At 37.9% G+C, this 21,716-nt stretch overlaps 1 protein-coding gene across 1 annotated transcript in view; it reads right to left on the bottom strand.

The window, feature by feature from the left end:
• Window positions 1-21,716, bottom strand: part of UBAP2 (ubiquitin associated protein 2) — an 84,983-nt gene that overhangs the window by 56,602 nt on the left and 6,665 nt on the right. The window contains exons 2-4 of the mRNA XM_079330388.1: window positions 6,637-6,776; window positions 2,635-2,712; window positions 602-712 (exon numbers count right to left, since the gene is read on the bottom strand). Of these exons, the coding sequence (XP_079186514.1) occupies window positions 602-712; window positions 2,635-2,712; window positions 6,637-6,776 (329 nt within the window). The remainder of the gene's footprint in view (window positions 1-601; window positions 713-2,634; window positions 2,713-6,636; window positions 6,777-21,716) is intronic.

Genomic DNA, 21,716 nt, shown 5'->3' with positions numbered 1-21,716 from the left:
ACTGTGCAACTTTTTAACCTACATTATTTGTTGTTGTATGCACATAGTTTAGTCTCCTCTTCCTGTTTTCCAATTAAGTCATGCAAATGAGCAACTCATTTAAAGGAGCTACTACTTGCAGCAACCTTTCCAGCCATAAGTAGCATTATCAATGCAACCTGCAGATGTGGACACCTCCTCCAGCTTCAATACCAGCAACCTGTACCTACTGAACTTGCATAACTTAAAATATCTGCCTACCCCTGGGTTTACAAAGATTGACCTTTGTGATGGTCTCAGGCCTCAGGGTTGTGGAGGATCTCTACTACAAAACCTGCAGCAAGAAATAGGCCTGTGTCTGAAGGAGCACTGAGTTCAGCTATATATAAATGAAAGCATCAGAACTCTTCAAAAGACCAGCTGAACACCCACAACATTTTCCAGATTCAGCCTTCTCTAAGGTATGCATGCAGTAGAGAAGCTGCTCCAGTTTCCTTTTCCTCCAAAAGAAATTAAATGGAGACATGGAAATTGAAAGCTTCCAAAACACTACTTTTTCAATGTCCTGCTAGATGCTGACTAACACAGCAAACAGTAGTTAAACATGGAAGTAAAATCTTACCGTGTCTGAACTTCCTTCCAGCAGTATGTTGATTGCTCTGTTCACATCCCCATTACAATCATGTAGTGCCACTATGCATTCATCCTGGTTTTTCCCGGTCACTTCCATAAGCTGGTAGTAAAAGTCAGACATGTTAAAATAGCCAAATTGCCATCATAAGAAAGTAAGAGCTAGTATGACCACAAATTACAGCAAAGTGCATAACTACCATGTCAAAATAAAATAATATACTGAATAAAGTAATCCGCATTTTACAGATCTTAGGATTCAGACAAGTGAAAGAAGCACAAATTATTTGATAATCAAGGAAGTACTCTTTCACACTTTTTTTTTGTCCTGTATGCTTGCAGCAAATGCTTATACATATAGCAATATATGAGTGTAAAGATGAAAAGAACCACAATAGTTTCAGTATCATCCTATCTCCCTCTCCACCAAATTTACCCTTCTTTATCCTAGTGTGAGAAGATACATAGCAAGACATGGCAGAGAACAGATCCACTCAGAAAACTATCCAAACTAAGAAATACATTATTTTTCAGACAGACTAGCTCCCTTCATCCATTTCAGCATAAGGCCACATCAGAGACACAAGCAGATTAAGGAAACCTAGTTCTGAATTATGCTCCTTGAACTCATTGTGTATATCCTGAAGAGTAGGGGACAGAAAAAAAATCTGTCACGGGGCATTCAGCAACTTCATCCAAACAACAAAACCCACATGAGCTGAAATACATATGCAGAAGGTAAAACATATTCTATGCAAAACTTAATTCATCTCCTTTCCACCAGCACAGCTAAAAGCACTATTAATGAGGGTCCTTTGGCTTCACAAAGCAAAAGACTTCATTTTTGGCACTGTAACAAAAACAACAAAAAGCATTTAATAATGCTTTAGAGGAAGTTTTAGAGATGAAAAGAAACCAAGAAATCTGCTACTTTGGGCATTTATGTATTCAAATTAATTCTTCCCTCCTAGGTGTACTCTAGGTTCTCAATGAGTTGTGAAATATTTCCTAGGACAAAATGACCAATAGCCACAACAGAACAGAGACACATATTGTCAGGACTGCTTGTATTAATGGTCTCAGATATAACCAGGTAAAGAAAGCTTGATCATCTAGCACCCAACACTCAACACAGCAGACGAAAAGGTGTGAGATTTCATTTATACACTGTAATTCTATCAATTTAATGCATACACAGATCTGTAAAGTCAGATTGTTTATTTTTTAAAATAACACCTTGATTCACCTTCAAGCTATCATTACACTTTTACTTCCAAGATATTAGCAAACTCAGTTTACACAGTTGATGGTTTTATCGTGTGCATGTACATGTGGATAAATGAATGCATTCTTTATTCTGATAATCATTAATCATCAAGGCGATGCTAGAGATACATTAGGGAACATACATCAGCACAAACGAGTTTTGGCTTAAGGGTTTGTTACAAAAGAAATACACTGATATAACTATACAGTCAGAGCTGTATTACCACCAAATTTCTTGTAAACAGACTTCACAGTGCAATATGAGAAACTTTCCTAGTTAATCTTATGTCCTTCTGAAAGTTTATCTAACCCAGAAACAGATACTGTGTCGCTGTTTATTAGGAGCGGCAAATAATAGCAACACACTTCTTGGGTGAAAGAAAAAAAGCATTTTATTAAAACCCAACCTATATTTATAGGATGGTTCATGAATCTCAAATGGGACAGCAGTTCATTGGGCAATAGCAGAAAATATCTCCTGTCACGTACATCATGCACTGTCCCACGGTCCACACCAGGTGCCAATCTTATGCTTATTAATTCCTTTCTACCTGCAAGAAAGCTGTCACCCTGGGAAAAATCCTGGCCAGAGCTGAGAAAGTGTCACAGCCTGAGGAAAAGACTCAGAACCTGAGAAAAGGCCTGGCTGAAATTTGCCTAGGCCTTCAGCAGTGTCCACAATGCTCTAGCTCCAAAATGTAAGCAAGCTCTAGAGCATTTTATTGTGGGCAAAAAGAACTTGTACCATAAGAAACATACTTGTTTCACTTTATCTTCAAAATCTGAGTCGTTCTTATCATAGATCATCTGAGCAAGGCGAATCTGTTCTGCTGTTGCCTAAAAAAAAGAGAATATTCAATTAAGTGCACAAAAAGTAACTATATTTTTTAGATGTATACCCTAGTGTCCCTGCTTTTTTTCTTACAGGTTGCCAAAAAGAATATATACAACAAGCACAGAGAACATGTGGGGAAGGGATCAGTATCTTTTTTATTCTAGTTTATAGTTTTAAAAGTTATTTGAGATAGAAGGAATTTCAACACATTCTTATCTATTCAAAAGATAGTTAAAGGTCATCACACTGACTAGACCACCATATAATAACATAGAAGGATCAGGGAAGACTGCATTTTAGTATTAATGTTTTTAATTTTATTTAGGGTCTACTAATCCAGAGTTAAGAGTTTTATTTTGACAAACTGGCAATAGTATCTCTAACCACATCTCTGAAGAACCCTGCTTGCATTACCTTCCACAGCTTTCCCAACAACAACCTGACCCTGTAGTTTTATGTGCACTTATAAAGACCTGAGTCATGTCTCAAGACTTTGCCCATGAACAGCTGCACTGTTTTGTGGGGTTTTTTCTTATATTCAAATACCGGTCTCTAAAAACTGGTAAAGGAACTTGCTATTGATGAAGTACCTGGTGCTTCTGCAAAGTTTCTGGACAAAAAATGCACACTGGCAACTTGCACAAAAGCTGAGACACTGAAAGAGATGCAGTCAAGTAGGATAAATCCAAACACACTATGGCTGTCACTGAGAGAAAAACACCTGTAACACCAATGTCACATCACACGTCACTCTACATAGTGTGGCATCTGCAGCTTACGAACTGCACTCCCAAAAAATACCAAAGAACAGCATGCACTACAAAATCCTGGACCTCATTTGACTTCTGCTCAAACAGAAGAGGCTACTGCTGCATATAGAGCAAGTTGATATTGAAGAGAGAGCTAGGACCCATGATGCGGCTGCTGAGCCTGCAGAGGCTCTTTATCAACTGGGACCAGCTAATCTACTGGAATTTTTGACAGAGAGGATTCATCCTGGGCAGCTGGCTGAATCTCACCTTTTGCCATCCACTTCAAAGGATACACACCTGAAATTCTGTGCCTCACAAGATCAGAATTAATCAAGGTCAGACTGTTTGGGTTTTGTAGGTTATCAAAAATGCAAATTCTAGAGGAGATCACCAAGCATAAATGCTGAGAGGAGTCTAAAAATTACTCCAACGTACGCTACCAGCTGCTTATCCGCTGAAAAGTTACTGCAGCTGTGCCAGTTCCTTGAGGGAAGTGACATCTGTGCTCAGAGACAATGCTCCAAGAGGATCAGCGTTTGTATCACAGTTACATACTTCGAGTTACTTCATCTTTTCAGCGGCTGGTATGTCGCTGCTGGTTAATGGGCAGGGCCCACTCCACAACTCCCCAGGTTCCACCTAACACAGAAGCCTCCCTGTCACTGTGGTGCTCTGAGCAAAGGAGCTTGCTCTCAGTCACTGCTGAGAGCTCAACAGACAGCAGAACCAAAATGTCTGATGGTTAAATTCCTGGTTACAGGAATTTAAGTCTAGTTAGTCCATCTTCTCACTCTGACTACAGCCTCCACAGGCACACTGCAACCTTTAAACAAGTGAAGAGATTTTCTTTGAAGATACCCAGAGCAAAAACATTCAGACAATATAACTTCTGTGGAGACATGATGGCATGTTTTAGCAAAAATCAAGAATCCACTAAGATTTATTCTTTCTGTAAACAAATGTTTTGTTCAAGCCCACATTAGAAGACAACAACATACCAATTTTAGAAGAATTACAAATGTGTGACAGCATCTTCAGCTTTCTCATAGAAGCAAAGAGCTTAGAAACTTGTAGATGCAATAGTACTCATATTTATGCCAGTGGATTACACCTAGATGGAATTGAAGATTCAGAAGGAAAAACACCAACAACAAAAACCACAAGATGACTACACAAACATCAGTGTCACAAAAAATTCTGGCCTTTTCTCCAGCAAGTGGTGATTCTTTATTTTTAAGGTACCAGGTGTTAGATACTATATACCCTAACCAAGAGTACAATTAAGTTTTAATAGTAACTTAGAAAGTAACAGTATTTTAAGACAACCTGAACTTCACTCAACCTTACAAGACATATTACCTTTTTCAGAGTAAGAGTGGAAGAAATTTTAAAGTAAAAACTTCAAACTACCGGAAAACAGAGGTGTGCAAAACAAAACAGTAAGTGACGGTAGTAGACATAGATCTTACAATAAAATGACATATTTATTATCCATAAGCAATGCAAAAGAAACATCATGTAATTTGTTAAATAATTTAAATGATGATCAATGTAATACTATGACAATGGAATCTCCACTTGCGAAATATGACACTATTCTATACTCAGAAAAATGAATCAGTGGGGATTAAACAGGAAATCCACAGAGTTCTGCTGATCTGCAAAGACTGACTAAGAAGAAGGGTCCATCTGATATCTCAACAGTAAAATATATGGTGCATTAAAACTTAACTGCTGTGTATGAAATAACCAGCTTTTCCACTGAAGTGATCAAAGCACTATCTATTATTCAAAAGGCAGAATAAATGGACAAAATGCAGAAAAAGGTCTTAATGCCTAAAATCAACAAACCCCATCGTTTGGGAAAGTAGTCCAGTGAGACACTATGACCACATTTACCATAGATTTTTTTCCTTTCCACAGCAAGAATTACCAGTGCTCCAGCTTGAGCCACTTTCTCTCTGAGGAGAGTCAGTTTCTACCTTTCTTACATTCTTTCATGGGGTACCTGAACAGAACACACACTTGACTTGTCTTATTAGGGCTGAACAAACCCAGATCTCTGTGCCACTCACTCCTCCTTTGTCCTGTGTTTCAGTCTAACAACCATCTTTGCAGCTTTCCACTGGACTTGCTCCCATTTGCCTACACCTGCCTTGTGCCAGGGAACCCAACCAGGCACAGCACTCCAGTGCTGTCTTGCAAAATATTGGAAAAGGGGAAGCCACCACTTCTGCCAAGCTGCTCACTATACTCCTGCAGCCTTGTTTTAAAATAAAACCAAATTCAACTCATCTGCTGAAAGTAATTTTTTAAATCCACACATTAGCATGAATCACCACAATGCCAAGTACTGCAACTCAAGGAGATGACAAGGGTTTGAGGTCACATAAGTAACACTGTGCAAAACAGACCAAGAGGGTCTCCATATTGAAGACCAGTTCAATAAACAAGAGAAGGCAGTATTTCCAGTAGAACACCTAAAGACTGATATACACTCTGCCAGCAAAGAACCAAGAGAGTTTAGAATGGAGACAAATTTTGAGATGTATCTGAAGAGAATATTGAGTTGCAAGAAGCAGAAACATTCTGCCCTCTTTGTAATGCAGACAAGCACACAACTACTGCACACAACTGCTGCCAAGAAACAGTGGCAGTAGGGTGAAACTTAACTTCCACCTAACAGACACAGTAAATTTTAGTCTGCTAGTGGATGATCACTTCACTTCCAGGGGTCACTGCACAAGAAGTTCAGGATTTTGTGACTTGCAGAGACCCTGAGTCATGCTGCAGAACATAACATGCATCTAATGAAGCTTCTTCCACCCATTCAAAATTCTTTCTTGACCAGAAATCTTCTAGCATCAGGAGGCAGGCAGACAGAAGAGCTAAGATCTGGGGGCTGTGAGATCACAGGACAAAAATCCTGACACAGGATTCCTCACTGATAGGAGATCTTGCTGAAGAACATAAAACTAATTTAGAGACAACACAGGAATAACTTGACACTGTCCTGCATTACTGAATAATTAAAGCAAATCATCAAGCATAATCTTCCAAAACTAACCATGTATTTTCATCCAGTCTTTTTTCAGTTTTTACTGACTTAGGGAAGAACCTTATATCATTACATTCTCACTTTCAAGTCAAAGAAGTTGATACAGTAGCACATACCTGTACTACTTGTTTCTGTGGTTGTGTTGGCTGTGCCGCTGAAATTTGCATTTTGTCCCGAGTGCCCCGGGTACGTTCGCTGCCCACTGAAGTCATCATATACAGTATATACAAAACAATGTATGTACAAAATACAAAATCTGAAAGAAAAAAAATAAAAAAAGAGCATGAGTTAAGGAGGATACTGATCCAATAACCAAATTACAAGCACAGTAGTTTGAACTCCTGCCTTTACCAGTGGTTCTATATGAAGACTCATGAGAAAGCAACTTCAACACACTTCTTTTGGATTTACCAGTTTTTCACATTAAAGGGAGAAATGGAAGATAGAAATACTTTTCATCAGTTGACTGAGAACTGTGTTGATTTGTACTTCTAAACCTCACAGCTTTTTCCAGTTATTTAACACACAGACTTTTCTACTGGCTACTCTGATCAAGTTTTAGCTCCAGCTGCATCACTCAAACTTCTTTAGTACCTGCTGTCTGGTTTGGATGCCTGGAATTTAACTGCTCTCACACTCACTCAGAACACTATACAAACACTACAGAAAAATCATATTCATGAACTAAATAGTTTCTCTTTTTCCTACTATCAAAACTGTTTTTCCTGCACATACATGGAGGTCATGGGCAATCCTAACTCTACTTCTTATCTCTCATTTACAAAAGCAATGATGATTATTACGTTTAAATCCAGCCTCTATAGGCAGTACTTTTGTTTTATTCTCCCTCATATTTACATAAACAATTTATAACACTACCTATCACTCTGCTTTAAACATACTGTGGCTGTATGGTAACAGAGAAACCCTAAAGAAATCCCAAATCCCACACACATATCATTGTTATCCCTTTTGTGGCTCTCAGCTTTCATTCTTATTTGTTCTCTAGTATTAAAATTACTTTAAAACAAGCATTATTATTCCCTGTTTGTACAGCATTTAGCATAGAAGTGTGGTTACTGGAAATAGATCTTTCAAATGGTTAGAATACTCATGTTCAACTGCCTGATTTCTGTCCCCATAAGGCTAGAAAATAAAACTGCAAATTTTTGGAAGTAAGGACAACTTGCAAGAGGTGTACCTGGGCAGAAGGAGATGTGCAAACAAGTGGCAAAGTGCTTTTACTGCAGTCTCACTTTATAAGCAAGCCTCAGCACAAAATTTGCTAAAGCAACAGCTGGCTAGCACCAAGCTCAGTGTACAATAATCACAGAATCACACAGTAAGCTCAGCGGGAAGGGAACCATCAGGATCAAGTCCAATTCCTGGCCCAGCACAGGACCATTCCCAAAAGTCACACCCTGTGTCTGAGACTATTATCCAAACACTTCTTGGGCTCTGTCAGGCTTGGTGCTGCGACCATCTTCCTGGAGAGCCTGTTCTAGTGCCCAACCACCTCTCAGGTGAAGAGTTTTTTCTAACACACAAAGAAAAGTGCTCATGGCACTACTTTAGCCTATTCCCTCAGGTCTTGTCACTGGTCACCACAGAGAAGAGATCAGAGTCTGCCTCTCTGCCGTCCTCTTCCCCTTAAAAGGAAGTTGTAGATGGAATGAGGTCTCCACTCAGTCTTCTTTTTCTTCAGGAAGATGAGCACACACTGCAATCCCATGGACTGGCACCTGTTCAACACCCAGCTGAATCACTGGTAGTCACAAGCAAAGCATGTTCAACAAATAAAGCTGCAATGAGAGGTTTAAATACCAATTCATGATGCTCTGGAGCCTCATCTACAACCAAAAGGGCAATTAACTACATATATGGTTGTCTAGAATCAGTCCATTGACTTAAGATTTGTTAAAAACCATTGGGTCTCAATTAGTTCATAAATTATGAACTAACATAATATTTATTATGGTATCTAAGAATTGACATGTCTGTCAGTCAATTTTCCTCAATATCACCAAAGCCACTGAAAATGCAGTGATATTTTAGACATATTTTAGACAGGACAGCAGGCCACTTATATTAAAGAGCTTTCTTGTGTGTTTGCAAAGCACACACTGAGCGACACCCTACACTTCAGTATCCTATGGTTCTTCAAGCAAATTATGTCTCTTCTCCTTTTCCTAGCATGTGTCTGTGCCACCACTGCTTGTGCCATATTTGTTCTTTAGGATAAAAGGATATTTTAAGAAAAAATGCAGTCACACAAATGACTGAAACACTCCTGGGAGATGAAATGGCACAGAAAGATCAGGCTATTGTGGGAACAAACAACCTGAACCACATAACAAGGTTTTTAGAGATCTTCATCCTCCTGATTGCGCAGTACATAAGCAGCACAATTTGGCAGGTTAGAACAAAATAAAAAGCCAGCAAAGGTACAAGCAGCAGTATGGACTTGTACTTGCTTCAGGGGAGTGTGGAACTTCACACTCATTTTGACAGTCTCCAACAACTCAAGGACATACTACAATCCATCAGACACAATCTAGTCTTCTTAAAAGCACAACTGGTGCCTGATAAAAAGAGAACTTCCAAAATACTGCTATTTCACTTCCTCTTAAGCTGGCTCCCACTGCCTACTGGCAGTGTCCAGGCACAGCAGCTGGAGGGCCACACTCCACCTCAGACACTGCACTGAGCGGGGACACTCGGCTCAGGCTTCACGCCCAACCACACCTACTGCAAACTAAGGAAGCAACAGGCAGCAGAGAGCCACTGCCTCCAAATTATCACAGTTTTGACTCTAAGTGGGATACTATAAATTAAATGGGGCTGAACAAGAATATTTTCTCACTGACAAAGCAGCTTCCTATTCTTTCCAGCTCCTTGCATTCATCAAGTCTGTCAGGCAGGCTGCTGCCATAGAAATGAGTAGGGTATCATGAAACTGATGAACTTAATATTAACTGCAGATCAAATGAGGAAATAAGATTTGAGACTGGGAGGAAGAAAACTCTTAATTAAAATCTATTTAATAAAGATTTAAAAAATATTCAAGCAAGCGGATGCTTCAGTTTCCACATCAGGATTTGGTGCAGTGTATAAGTTCCCCATCAGCAGTTAATACCTGGCCTTGCAGACAATGCAATTCTAATAAGCAACCAAAAAAGCTGTATTTGAAGAAACAAAAAAAACACTAAATGAAACTAGTACTAGTTTAACCACTTTATTTACAATAGTACAGAGAACTAATGAAAAAAAGAATAAAGTATTAAAGAAAGAGAGAGGGCTTCCCAAAACTCTCGTGTTAAGAAGTGGCTGTATTCTCTCATGACAATAAAGATGCACAAGGTTCCTGTAAACTTTTTTCACTGATGTAACCTAGCACCCACAGATCAAGGCTGTCTTCACTATTTAAAAACAAACAAAAAGCAAAACCCAAACAAAACTAAAATTTAAAAATGTATTTATCATTAGTTAAGACTTCATTTCTTAAAATTCCATTAAAAGGGGAAAGCAACAGAAGAATCTAAGATGAAAGACATCCCAACGCTCAATGTTTTGTTTGTTTTAGTTTTCTGTCTGTAAAGCAGGTTTTAGTTCAATGACCTACACTACAGCTGCAGTTACAGTAACGTGTAACATGGAATGGCAAAGATTAGTCTAGCTTACAAAAGCAGTAACAAAATATTATAATTTAACCCTTCTTAAAACTACCAAATTCCCCCTGTCCAAAGTCCTCATCCCTTGCCTTATTCAACACATTTAGTTCTGTTTCTGCTTCAGATTTTAGAAGTAAAAGAGAAAGGCAAATTAAAAAAAAAATAATTTAACACATATCAACACAAGAAAGGTTTTAAAAGTTACTGTTTTCTGAGATCTGTTGTTCAATCTTCCTTCAGCAAGAACTCTAAGCCTTTCAGACTCAATGAAGTCAGAAAATGTACAGATACAGGGAACAAAAATTGACTTAACATGGTTGCAAGCCCCCAAGACACAGGAAATCTATTACTGAACTTCCAGGAACAGACTAGGCACGGCAAAAGCAGCTGACTTTCAAGACTCCTCTAGAAGTTAAATATTCACTTTCATCAGTTGAAAAAAATCTGCAGTTTCAATTCCTTTCCTGAGACAGTCTCAAGAAAGTTACTTTCTTGATTCCTGAAGGAGGAGCTGTGATAAACCACAGAAAGACCTCTGTGAACCCCTAAAAATGTGATTCTTTTTTATATCCAAGATAAAAAGCTACCAGTCAAAGATTCCTCATCAGTGACAGAGTTGGGAAAAGGCTGCAGGACACACCCTCAGGAAGGCATAACTACTGTACATGTACAGTGAGCTCAGATTTCACTGCTCCAGCTGTAGAATTATATGAGTATGAGGAAGAAGAACAGCAAAAAAAAAAAAACCATCTGCAAAGCATCGATGTAATGCATTTCCCTCGAGTGCTGTTGCCCAAAGCATCTCATCATCTTTATTGCTGATTGAAACAGGAAGAGTTTGCAAGAGTCAGACGTTCCTCAGGAGCCATGCTGATGACTCAGTGTCTGTATTGCCCCAAGCAACTACAATGAATGTGAGCTTATGGATTCTGGGAGAATTCATGCCTCATCTTACAGTCTTCTATGGTAAAAAGGAAAAATATTGACCTGCATCACTGACAGAACACCAAAGGAGAGAGAAACCTTACTATCTCCATGCTCTCATGTTTTACCAAGGAAAGAGTATTGCTAGGAGCAGTCTGAGCAACAGCAAGAACACTAATATATAAACTTCACTAATATATAAATGTCATGTTAACAAACTGTAACCAATAACCAAGTGACTATTCTTATCCATCTTTTAAAAGTCATCTGAACTGTTACTTGAAATAATTATTCTGCTAGACCAATGTATAATTAGCTAAGAACACATTCCCATATGCAAAAATCAAAAATTTCTCTTTAATACCAGTAAAAATGAAGTTTATTTTAAGGATTAGTACTCCTTAACATAAGTCATGCAAACGAAGACAAAGAAATATACAAATAGGACTTAGAAATAAAATATAGCAATCAGTAGAAGTTTTGGAAGAGAAAGTGAACCTCCTCAAAAGACTGGAGTCAGGCAAAAGCTGGTCAGCTATTCAGTGCCCAAAAGCATGATGTGGACAAGGGCTGAATATGGAAAGTTTTCCAGTAGTAGAACATGTTTCAATCATGAAATCTAAGTATTATAATTGGCATTATTTTTAAAAACCCTCTCAGAGTATCTATTTTTTTTCCCTATTATTGCAGTATTTCTAAGAAATGTGCTTCACATTTCAGTATATACTGGTGATTCTCTAGTTTTAAACAAAATCTGCCAGCTACACTCAATAAACATCCTGTGGACTTGTACACACCATTTCTTAAAAAATACTGAAGGTTCTGAGGCAACATGTACCCTTATTCATACAGGGAAGGGAAAAAAATGCAACTTTAACTGGTATTTAGAAAAAAAAAGTATGACAATCAATCACACCAAAATCAGAGAAGTCTGATGGACTTCTACCTATGGCTTTATCTTCCACATAGCCAAGTCAACCTTCAGACTTGTAAAAAACTGGTTAGCAAAACTTACCCAGCTCCACTGCTGTCCGTATGCACCTGAGTGATTCTGGACAAAGAAAGGCAGTGAATGTCCTAAAATATTCAGAGGACATGACCTTATGTTTCAGACATCAGTATCTACAAGGAATCAAGTTCTGCTCCCTGATCTAACGATAAGTTCTCTCTGTTTGCAACACACACACTAGTTACCAACAGTCATGATTAACTGTACTGAAACTTCAAGAAACAGAGAGATACAGACAAACTGCACATTGTTTTCTATGCACCATATTCCAGACTATCCAAACTAGATAACAGAGATTAGACCAATGTTATTGCCATGAAACGAAAAAAGCCAAAAACCCAAACAAAAAAACCCAAAACAAAAAACAAAACAAAAAAACAAAACAACCAAACCAAACAAACAAAAAAAAAAACAAAAAAAACCACCCAAACAAGCAAACAAAAAAATCCCCAAAAACCCTCACCAACCAACCAACCAAAAAAAACCAACCTGCACTGGCCCAAATAAAATTAAATGTAGGAAAACAGGAATTCTCTTTGACAGCCAGCCATCATGGGGATCCTGTGAGGAAGAGGCAAGAGCAAGTCCACTCTTCAAGTATATTTGTCTGCTGAAAAGCATTTCAAGGAAAGTTTTGGCCTGTCCAAATATTCTAAGACCTAGAGGGAAAAATACAGGTTCCTGCCATCTTTGACTGAAGACCCTCACTTCTTGCCCTCTATCAGGGAAAAGATTTTCTTATGTGAAACCTCTTGAACAACCACCAAGCTAGAAGAGATAACATTCTCAACACTGGCCACACAGCATGCTGTCCTGAATTGTCAACTCCATCAGTATCTCAGGTCAGGGAGTATACAAAGACCACAGTGGCTCAGAGGTGGTGCTCGTATACCCATGAACTTGTGACAGGAGGAAAGGAACCTCAGGAGATAAAAGAAAATATTAGTCAAGTAAATATATGGTACACTTGCTGTTTATTCCACAACTGCTACATTAAGTGGTGAAGAACCATTAGTACTGCAAATCTCTTCATACTTGTTTCTCCAGGTTTGGAACAGCCACAAAGGAAAAAAGAAAACGTAAGGCCCTTGGTGTTTTTATATTTAAAGTCTTCCTGAGTAGCATCCAGTGGAAGGGCACCATTGTGTCTACAACTTCCAACAATGCAGCAGCTGGCAAAACTACAGCCTGGTCCTCCCCTTGCAACAAACATCATGACTGAATTATTCACTGCATTAACTAGAAGCCTTGGATAAAACATGAACTAGTATTTAGTAAAGGAAAGGTCTATTGCAGCCGTGGAAAAAAAACCTGAACTAGCAGGCTTTTCAGGGCTGAAAATCATTATCCTCTGCAGCCAGAATCAACACAGCCCTCCTCAAATCTCTCAAACAAGTAAAGGATGGCTGAGCACACTTAAAGACAAAAAAGAACATTACTTGGAGTTTTAGTTACCCTTTGGGAACTAAATGGCTGTACGTTCACGTGAAGTTCAATCCATAGCTTGGGTAGAACCCAAACAGTTTGTTCCATTAAAATCAAGTATCAGCTCACATCTAATATCACACAACTGTGAGCAATCACCAGAAATGGCATGCCTGTTCCCCCACTCCTTAACCACAAAATATTGCTCCTTTCCTTCAATCAGGCTAATGATCCTGCAGCTGCAGAGGGAGTTGGTTCAGTTGGTACACCCAGAAGCAAATTAAGCCCTCTAAAACAAAACAGTCAGTTCAACAAGCTTATCCAGTGGAAAACTATGTGGCTATACAACTGCTGAATCTGACAGGAGGGACACAGATCCAGTTCACAAGGAAAAAGGGAAAGTAGCTTTTGAGTAGGCATGCACCATTACAGCCATTACAGGTAGAAATGTATTTTGTTTTTCTAGGATTCAGGAGAGCATGACTTGATCCTGGTCAAGCCTACTGCATGCAATCAAAAAAAAAGATAGAACTAATTCCCTGTAGGCATTTTTAAAAAAATCAACAACAACAAAAAACTACCAGCAGAGTTTTGAAGAAAAGTATATATTTGAAAGGCTTTTATCACATTTACTGAGCAACACTTCATGTACAACCTCCTAGATATCTATTAGCACCCAGTTAGTAACTTGTAGTGAAAAGTATGATTAAAATTTGGAGGTGTTTCTATCCAAAGAAGAGAAGTTTATAATTAATATCAGAACAGCCACACTAACACAGCTTACAGTAACCTAAAATACAATCTTTTCCCTCAGCTACAGAAGTGTATGTTTGCATTCAGCTTCAGGCATTAAAATAGAGATTCAAACTAGTCCAAAGCAATTTATTCACCCATAAAAGTCTCTAATGATTTTGTATACACAACCAAATAGTCCACGCTTTTGCCAGTCATCTACGGATTTCACTTTTAAAGGAATAAAACACTTAAACATCCACCCATTCCCTATCAAAAGCCCCACCCTGACAAGGCTTCTTTACTCTGCCATCTCATTAAAACTCACAGCATCCCTTCTGAGGGGGAAAGAAGGAAATCCAGACAAACCCATTGAGGAAAACAGGGCTGAGTTACTTGAAAGTTGTCTGAATGGCTCCCTCCACTAAAACAATCACAAGGCAAAGCCTCTTCAGACTGCAATAATTTGCACAGCCTTCCAGCCTGGATGAACTCTGGGGTCAGAAAGAAGCCCAGATGGACTCAGGGCACACACACACACATATATATATGTATATGCAGGTGAGAAAACAGCTGCAGAGTATCAACTACATAAGTTATAAATGTTCTCCCTAGAGAATACAGGAAAGGACGTATGAACTAGGCCACACTTTGGTTAATCCATCAATATTACAATGCAAAAAAACCCAAAACTTAAGTGGCCAAAGCATCTCAGGTAAGACTGAAGTACACCACTGAAGCTGCACATGGTTGATGACCTTCTTGTACTAACTGTAATTGACTTGTCTCACTGCTCCCTGCTCCTCTTGTGACAGTGTCAGCAGGACACTTCCAGAACATTTAAAGCTTGGGCTGTCAGCACACACACCACTCAGGCTTTCAGTTTGTGAATACCACCAGATGTCAAAACCAAAAAGAAATTTACTGGATCATCCTCACTGCCTTTATAATCAACAGTTACCTGTACTCAAGATGAGTAATGCATGCAACCACAAAAAAAAAAAAAAAAAAAAAAAAAAAAAAAGAGGCTGTTACAAAGCCAATGAAATTTTTAAACCAACTTACTAGGAAAGCCAATCCAGAATAAGCCATTACAGAAAATTTTAAAAAGCAGGGAAAAAACAAATACTGGGAACTGCTGGCTTTGGCTATCAAATGGTAGAAACGCATACTTCAATAACCTGATCAGCTGTAACAGCCTGTACCTGAACAGGCCCTAAAATGAATTGCTGTTTCCACAGAAAAACAAATTGAGTATTAAGAATCAAGCAGAAACCCAGGCACTCAAATGACACCAAGAACAAGGTAACGCCTGCTAGGACAATACCCAGCAGGGTACTGGAACAGGGAGCTCAGAAACAAGGTGTCACACAGGAAACAGTGCTGCACATCGGACATCTCGCTGCCAGATCAGAACACATTCCTTGCTCGTGCTTCCCCTGCCCCCCAAAGCGTCACCAAACCACTCTCTCCTGGAACAGCTTCCAAAGGAATTCTTTGAATAGAAGCAGATGCAAGCAAGAGGACTAAAAATAGCAGAACAAGAGCAGAGATATTCTCACACTTGCAGAAACATACTCAACTGCATTAAAAAAAAAAAAAAATTAAAAAAAGCCCCTATTTCCCTTATTTAATTCACACTAGAATTGACAATGAGGGACAAAGTAGAAAGTGTCACCACAGAAATTTTGCATAGCAGGATTAATTCAGACTCATGCCACTCATCAAATCACATTACAACACTCACCAGAAAAGAAAAAAAAAAAAACCTCCACAACTGAAATTACAAGCCATGAGTAATGTAGAAAGAAACACACTCTGTAACCAGTAAGGCTATGTCTATAAAATGTGATAGCAGACTTTTGATTTCAGCTTCAGTTTTACTAGGAACACTGAATAGCTCAGTATCCTTCTCCCACCTGTACAGAGCCCAACCTTTGAATGAGACACCAAGGGAAGACCACCAGCACAAATCACTCCTTGCGACACATTCACATACTCAGAAGGCCAAAGAAAGCTAGGAGTCTTGTATAAAAACACTTTTAAATATAGTAAAATATTCCAGAACATCTTTCTGTATTTTTGTCACAGTTTATGGTATTTCTCAAGACTCATTTTAGGCAGAAATATCCACCAAAATTTTTTTTTTTTACAAAAAAACCTCTGAAACTAAAGTTTCAGAAGGAGGAAAACACAATCATTTGCAAGGCAGTGTTAACTATTTCCTTTCTACACAATCACTGTACATAACATCTTAATGAAAACTATCAGTCATTTGGCTCAGTTCAGCATTTCAAAGTAAAACACTGTGAGAAGTGAGCAGAATCCTTTTACAAACTGTCATATGCTCAGAAATAAGTGAAACAGCATGAAGGACTGAAAGACATCGAAGATCACTTCCATTTCTCTACCACCTCTGGATTGCTCTTTCTACAGCCATAATCATTTTTACCATTTTGTCTAGCTTTAAACAAGGTTTCCTCTGATACTACTCCTCACGTTAACTTGCTTCAGTCAGAAAACTTGGGTTTACTCCCAGCTTTCCCACTTGAATTAGAGTATTATTTTCCTCACAACCACAGCTTCTCAACCTGCTATCATGTGTAAATTCAGTTATTCCATCATTCCAGAATTCACGTGAGGTCAGGTCTACCTCACCTGCACCAAAATGATACCAAACATTCAAAAGAGATGAAGGATTAACTATCTTTACAACCTAAAACTTAAAACATGCTAGAAAGAAGCAAGCAAATAAAAAGCCCTCTACACAGAATTCAATCTAACAGCAGGAATACAGTCATCCAGGCTGTTCTCATCCTAGAAGTTAAATGAAAATGAAATTCATCTCTCACTTCTTAGTTTCTTAAATTTTCTGAGGAAGACATCAAAGAGACAAGGTGCTCACATAAAGCGTAAAATTGCCCAGTTTTACTACATGTAATATAGTATTTACTTTCTCTCAACATAAATGGGGTAGAGAATGACCTGTATGCTTTTTCTAAGACCCATGGCCACTGTTCCAGCTCCATTTGTATCTTTTTCTGAGAATCTGGTCTGACTTAAATGTTATTGCATTTTCTGTCTCCAGTATGAGGTTGTCACTCTCTTCCACTTCTTCCCAAGCCAAACTAGCCCACAATAAAATACACAAAAGGGTAAGAGTAATATTCTAAGTTCACAGAATCTGAACAACTATATAAAGCTTTTCTTCCAAACTTCCTTCCTATTGTTAAGCCATTAAAAAATTCATCTTCATATTAACGTATTCCCTTATCTTCATAAAATTAACATTCTCTTTTAACATACTTTTGTAGTCTGAGTTAGTTGAGTACAGCATAGTAATGAATCATAGCCCCACAATTCCACATAGGCATGCCAAGTTTGTGCAAGGCAATATTAAAATGCCTAAGTATAAAATGTGTTTCCTAAAACACTCCAAGATAGTAGTGACCTGTCCATTTTACCACTGGAAGTCTGAAAGACCAAGCACTTTCCTGCAAGACAAAGTTACTCACTTTTGAAATAAAATGAAGTTGTACTCTATATACATCTTAGCCCCTGAAACAGCTTCTTTATACTAACGGTACACCTCACCCTCAGCACACATATGAATTCTGAGACTGCACCTGGAAGACACATTCTAACTGCAGTGTTCAACTCTACCAACAGCATTAAAGCATTACAGGTACCAGCTACAGAGAGCCTACTGCACCTATAAAAACTTCAGTAAATAAATGGTTTAACAACAGTCTTGAAAACCATTTCAGAAGATGTGCTGTAAACATCCGTTTTCTCCAAGTAAACTAGAAAGCTGTATGTACACAGAAATCAAGTGAAGGATGCGCAAGGAGTAACCAAGATAAAATATCACAAGTTCTAAAAATTGCTTTAGAAACTTAAGTAACAGCTTTTTAAACAGAGTAATAATTTTCAGTCATCTACAGAGCCTTGTTTAAAAAAATTCTAGCACAGCAGGGGGCTGTTAAGCACAGGTGCTGAAAAACCTAACATGACACTGTAAATAAATTCAGGTACCAATGGTAGGCAAGTTTAAAATTATGAACATTATGATGCCTTAAATGTGTTCTCAATTTAACACAAGACTGATTTTCAAATTCAACGAGTACACAGTCCAAAACATGGCTTTTTGAAAACTAGTAAGAACCTGAATCAGTAAAATATAGTGAAAATAAAGATTTAAAAGGAAGAATGCAACTCCTCTGATCAGGGGAAAAGTACAAGAGACAGCAGTCACCCAAAACTGCAATCGGCAGAAAGTAAATGGCTAAAAACCTACTAATTGTCTCACTTTCAGAATACTGAAATTTACTGTTCTGCAGGGCTTTAAGGTAGTTTTTTTGAAAATGTACAAGCCTCATCTAAGTAGGTGTTGTCCTTTTGGTTCCTCCAATTTTTGATGTCTAATATTAGAAAAACCATACTTACTGACCCTGTTGCTATGCTCTAAAACTCTAAGGAAAAAGGCAATAAAATGACCTTAGTTTTGTTGTTCAAAATAATACTGCCCTGAAGTCTGAGTTTTTGAGATTTGTTAGAAGATGCTGTGAGCTCGCAGCTACATCATAGGAATTTCTGCACAGGATCAAATGTAAGGAACTGACAGAATGGGATAAAACAACTCTCAATACAACGCATTTAAACATTATGGAGTACACATACAACTGCTGAACACAGAAACTTGAAAGAGTTGAATTGTTAATTCCACTTATACAGAAAAGTCTATTCGAAGAGTTGCACATACCTCCAACAAAAACATTTTGCGCTCCTTATAGATTTTGTTTTGTCAGAAAAAAAGAAAGGGAAGGAAAAAGCATGTTTAAATTAATTATCTCATTCTAACAATCAGAGGTATAACTTCCTTTAAAACCATTCTAAAATCCTGAATGTAGAGCAGAAAACAAATAAATCACAGAAAATTTCTATCACACACAGCACCAAGAGTAAGGCCTTCAATATCTGAGATTATGTCAGACTTTTATATCTAATATGCAAGTACATTTGAGAACACAAACCTCTGACTGATTTAGCAGTTCCGACCAAAATCAAATAAGGAATAAAACAGAGATCAAGGAATGTAGTGACATTAAGTGAGAAGAAAAACTAGGATGAAAGTTGGTGAATTTAAAAAAAAAAAAAAATCAACTTTTCAAACTAATGTGAACACATGAAAGGCTGCAATTTTACTTCAGAGGCAACTAAAATTCAATAAATGTTTATCTGGAACTCACTTGTCAGCAAACTCTACCATGACTGAAAAATTTTATCATTTTACCATAACTGAAACGCAAGTTGTCCAACAGTTAGAAGTACACTGATGTCAAACTAAAATTCTCACATTACAAACAAGTATATCTTTAGCTGCACTCTTCTAGAGCTTTAGCAAGATATCCAATTGTACCAAAAGAATTGAAAGTGTAAGTTCCAGAAACATGTGATAGCATTTTGGTTAAACTTAAGCCTCTTGGAGCTGTGATGTTTTCAATTTAGTACAACTGGAAAACATTCCCATAATCTTCTTCAATATGAGCTTTTGGGGTGCTTTTTCCTTTTAAACTCATCTGAAGCTTAATAGAGATCTTATTTTTTTATTACTTAAGTTAAAGGGAGGGGATATTTTCATTTTTTTAAATTAGACATTTGGGTGATTTTTTATATATATATATATATATATATACACACATACATATATACACACATACATATATATATACATACATATATACATATATGTATATATATATATACACACATATAAAACTTCTGAAAAAGAGACATGGAGAATACATACTATAGGTCAGAGTTTCAAGCTTTGATACATCCCTGAAGCTTAATTCTTGGGAGGTCAATGCACACAAAGTCCCAGGAGAACTAAACATACCACTTCCTCCCAGCTGGCCTTTAAGATTTCAGGAAAGCAGAGCCCCAAACCTCTCCAGTCATAAAGACCATGCCAGTATAAAATAAAACAGAGTTATAATATCAAAATACACATTTAGATAAACTAGCCTAGTGTGAAGCTCTGTTTTTAGGCTTTGCCATGTTTCCAGATTAATGTCATTAGTTTTTAACTGTAACAAAAGCCATAAAGTTCATATACACATTTTAGCAAAGTTTAGCACAGTGTTTGACCTATGCTTACATGAGGTCACTTCACCTGGTAGAGAACTTGAGAAGCGAATTTAAGATTTTTCAGGAAATGTAAGAAGTAGTAATGCTCTCATCTTATTCAACATAATAAGCGAATCTACCAAAAGAACTAACTTTCCTCAGAATTACTGAGTGCCAGCAGAGATAGCTTATCCCCTTCAACATTTCTGTTTTAGAAAAGAAAAATAAGAATTATCTTAAAAAACACTTGCAGTCTTTCCAGAATATTTGCTCATATATAAACTTCTGGGGAATACAGCAAGTTGTCAATGCTGCACTACACATAGCCATAAATGCAGAACAAAAACATATTTGTAGGAATACCAAAAGATGAAAACAACCTCACAGCTTTCCAGTCAGCATTACCAGAGACACCAGCCACTACACACTAACAGAGCAACACCATTTCAAAGATCTGAAACATAGTGTCAAGTAGTTCACCAGGCATATTTAACGGCCAAAAGGGATGTAGAAAACAGAGACCCTTTTCTCCCCCCAAGTACTCCACCAGGGCTGATCATTCCTTGCATTATTTCACTACTAACTTTTATCAAAGCAGGAATTTTGTTTGTTTGTTTGTTAAGACACACCCAGGTTCCCCAGCATTACTAATTCTGCTTATATGAACCAGACTCCAAATAATTTGAACAAATAAATCAAAGTAGCAACTCATCAAGATGAAGAAAACCAAACTCTTTCCCCTTCTTCCCCCATCCCAAACCCATCTTGTAACTAGCCCCAAGCCACATCCTTCTCCTGCTTCTTCACAAGCAACTCACTCTGTCCTTCTCCCTCTACACACTGCATTAGAACCTGTCTGTTAAGTCAAGTAAAGTATCATCAAAAGCCCATGTTAAAACTGATCCTGACTCTTCTCCAGTGCTGTGGAGCAACTGGCAAAGCAGGAAGAGTTATATGTCAGCTTTTCAATCAGGATCTGTCAATAAAGGGGAACTAAAACTATAAAACCAGTTCCTGGCCCCTCACCACTCCTAAATAAAGTCCCAAGAAGGACTTTGATGCTGACTCCAGTTGCTCAACCCTTCATTTGTTTTCCCCTACATTCAGTTCCAGCTCCAAACAGGTACCTGCTTTTCTGTTGGGTGAAAAGGCCTTTAGTTACCATAGTCTGGCTAAAATGTTCAAAATCACCTTCTTTTCACCTGAAAGGCAAGATGCCCAAGTCAATATGTTTGTGTGTTCAATTTTTACTTAAGTACTAAAATAAATTTAAAAGGGATGGTTGCACAGTTTCTTGCATTATGTT

Source organism: Erithacus rubecula (assembly GCF_903797595.1).
Source record: "Erithacus rubecula genome assembly, chromosome: Z".
In the NCBI taxonomy this organism is placed as follows: domain Eukaryota; kingdom Metazoa; phylum Chordata; class Aves; order Passeriformes; family Muscicapidae; genus Erithacus; species Erithacus rubecula.
Note: the sequence above shows the minus strand (reverse complement) of the source record. Positions and strands in the feature narration are given on the sequence as shown.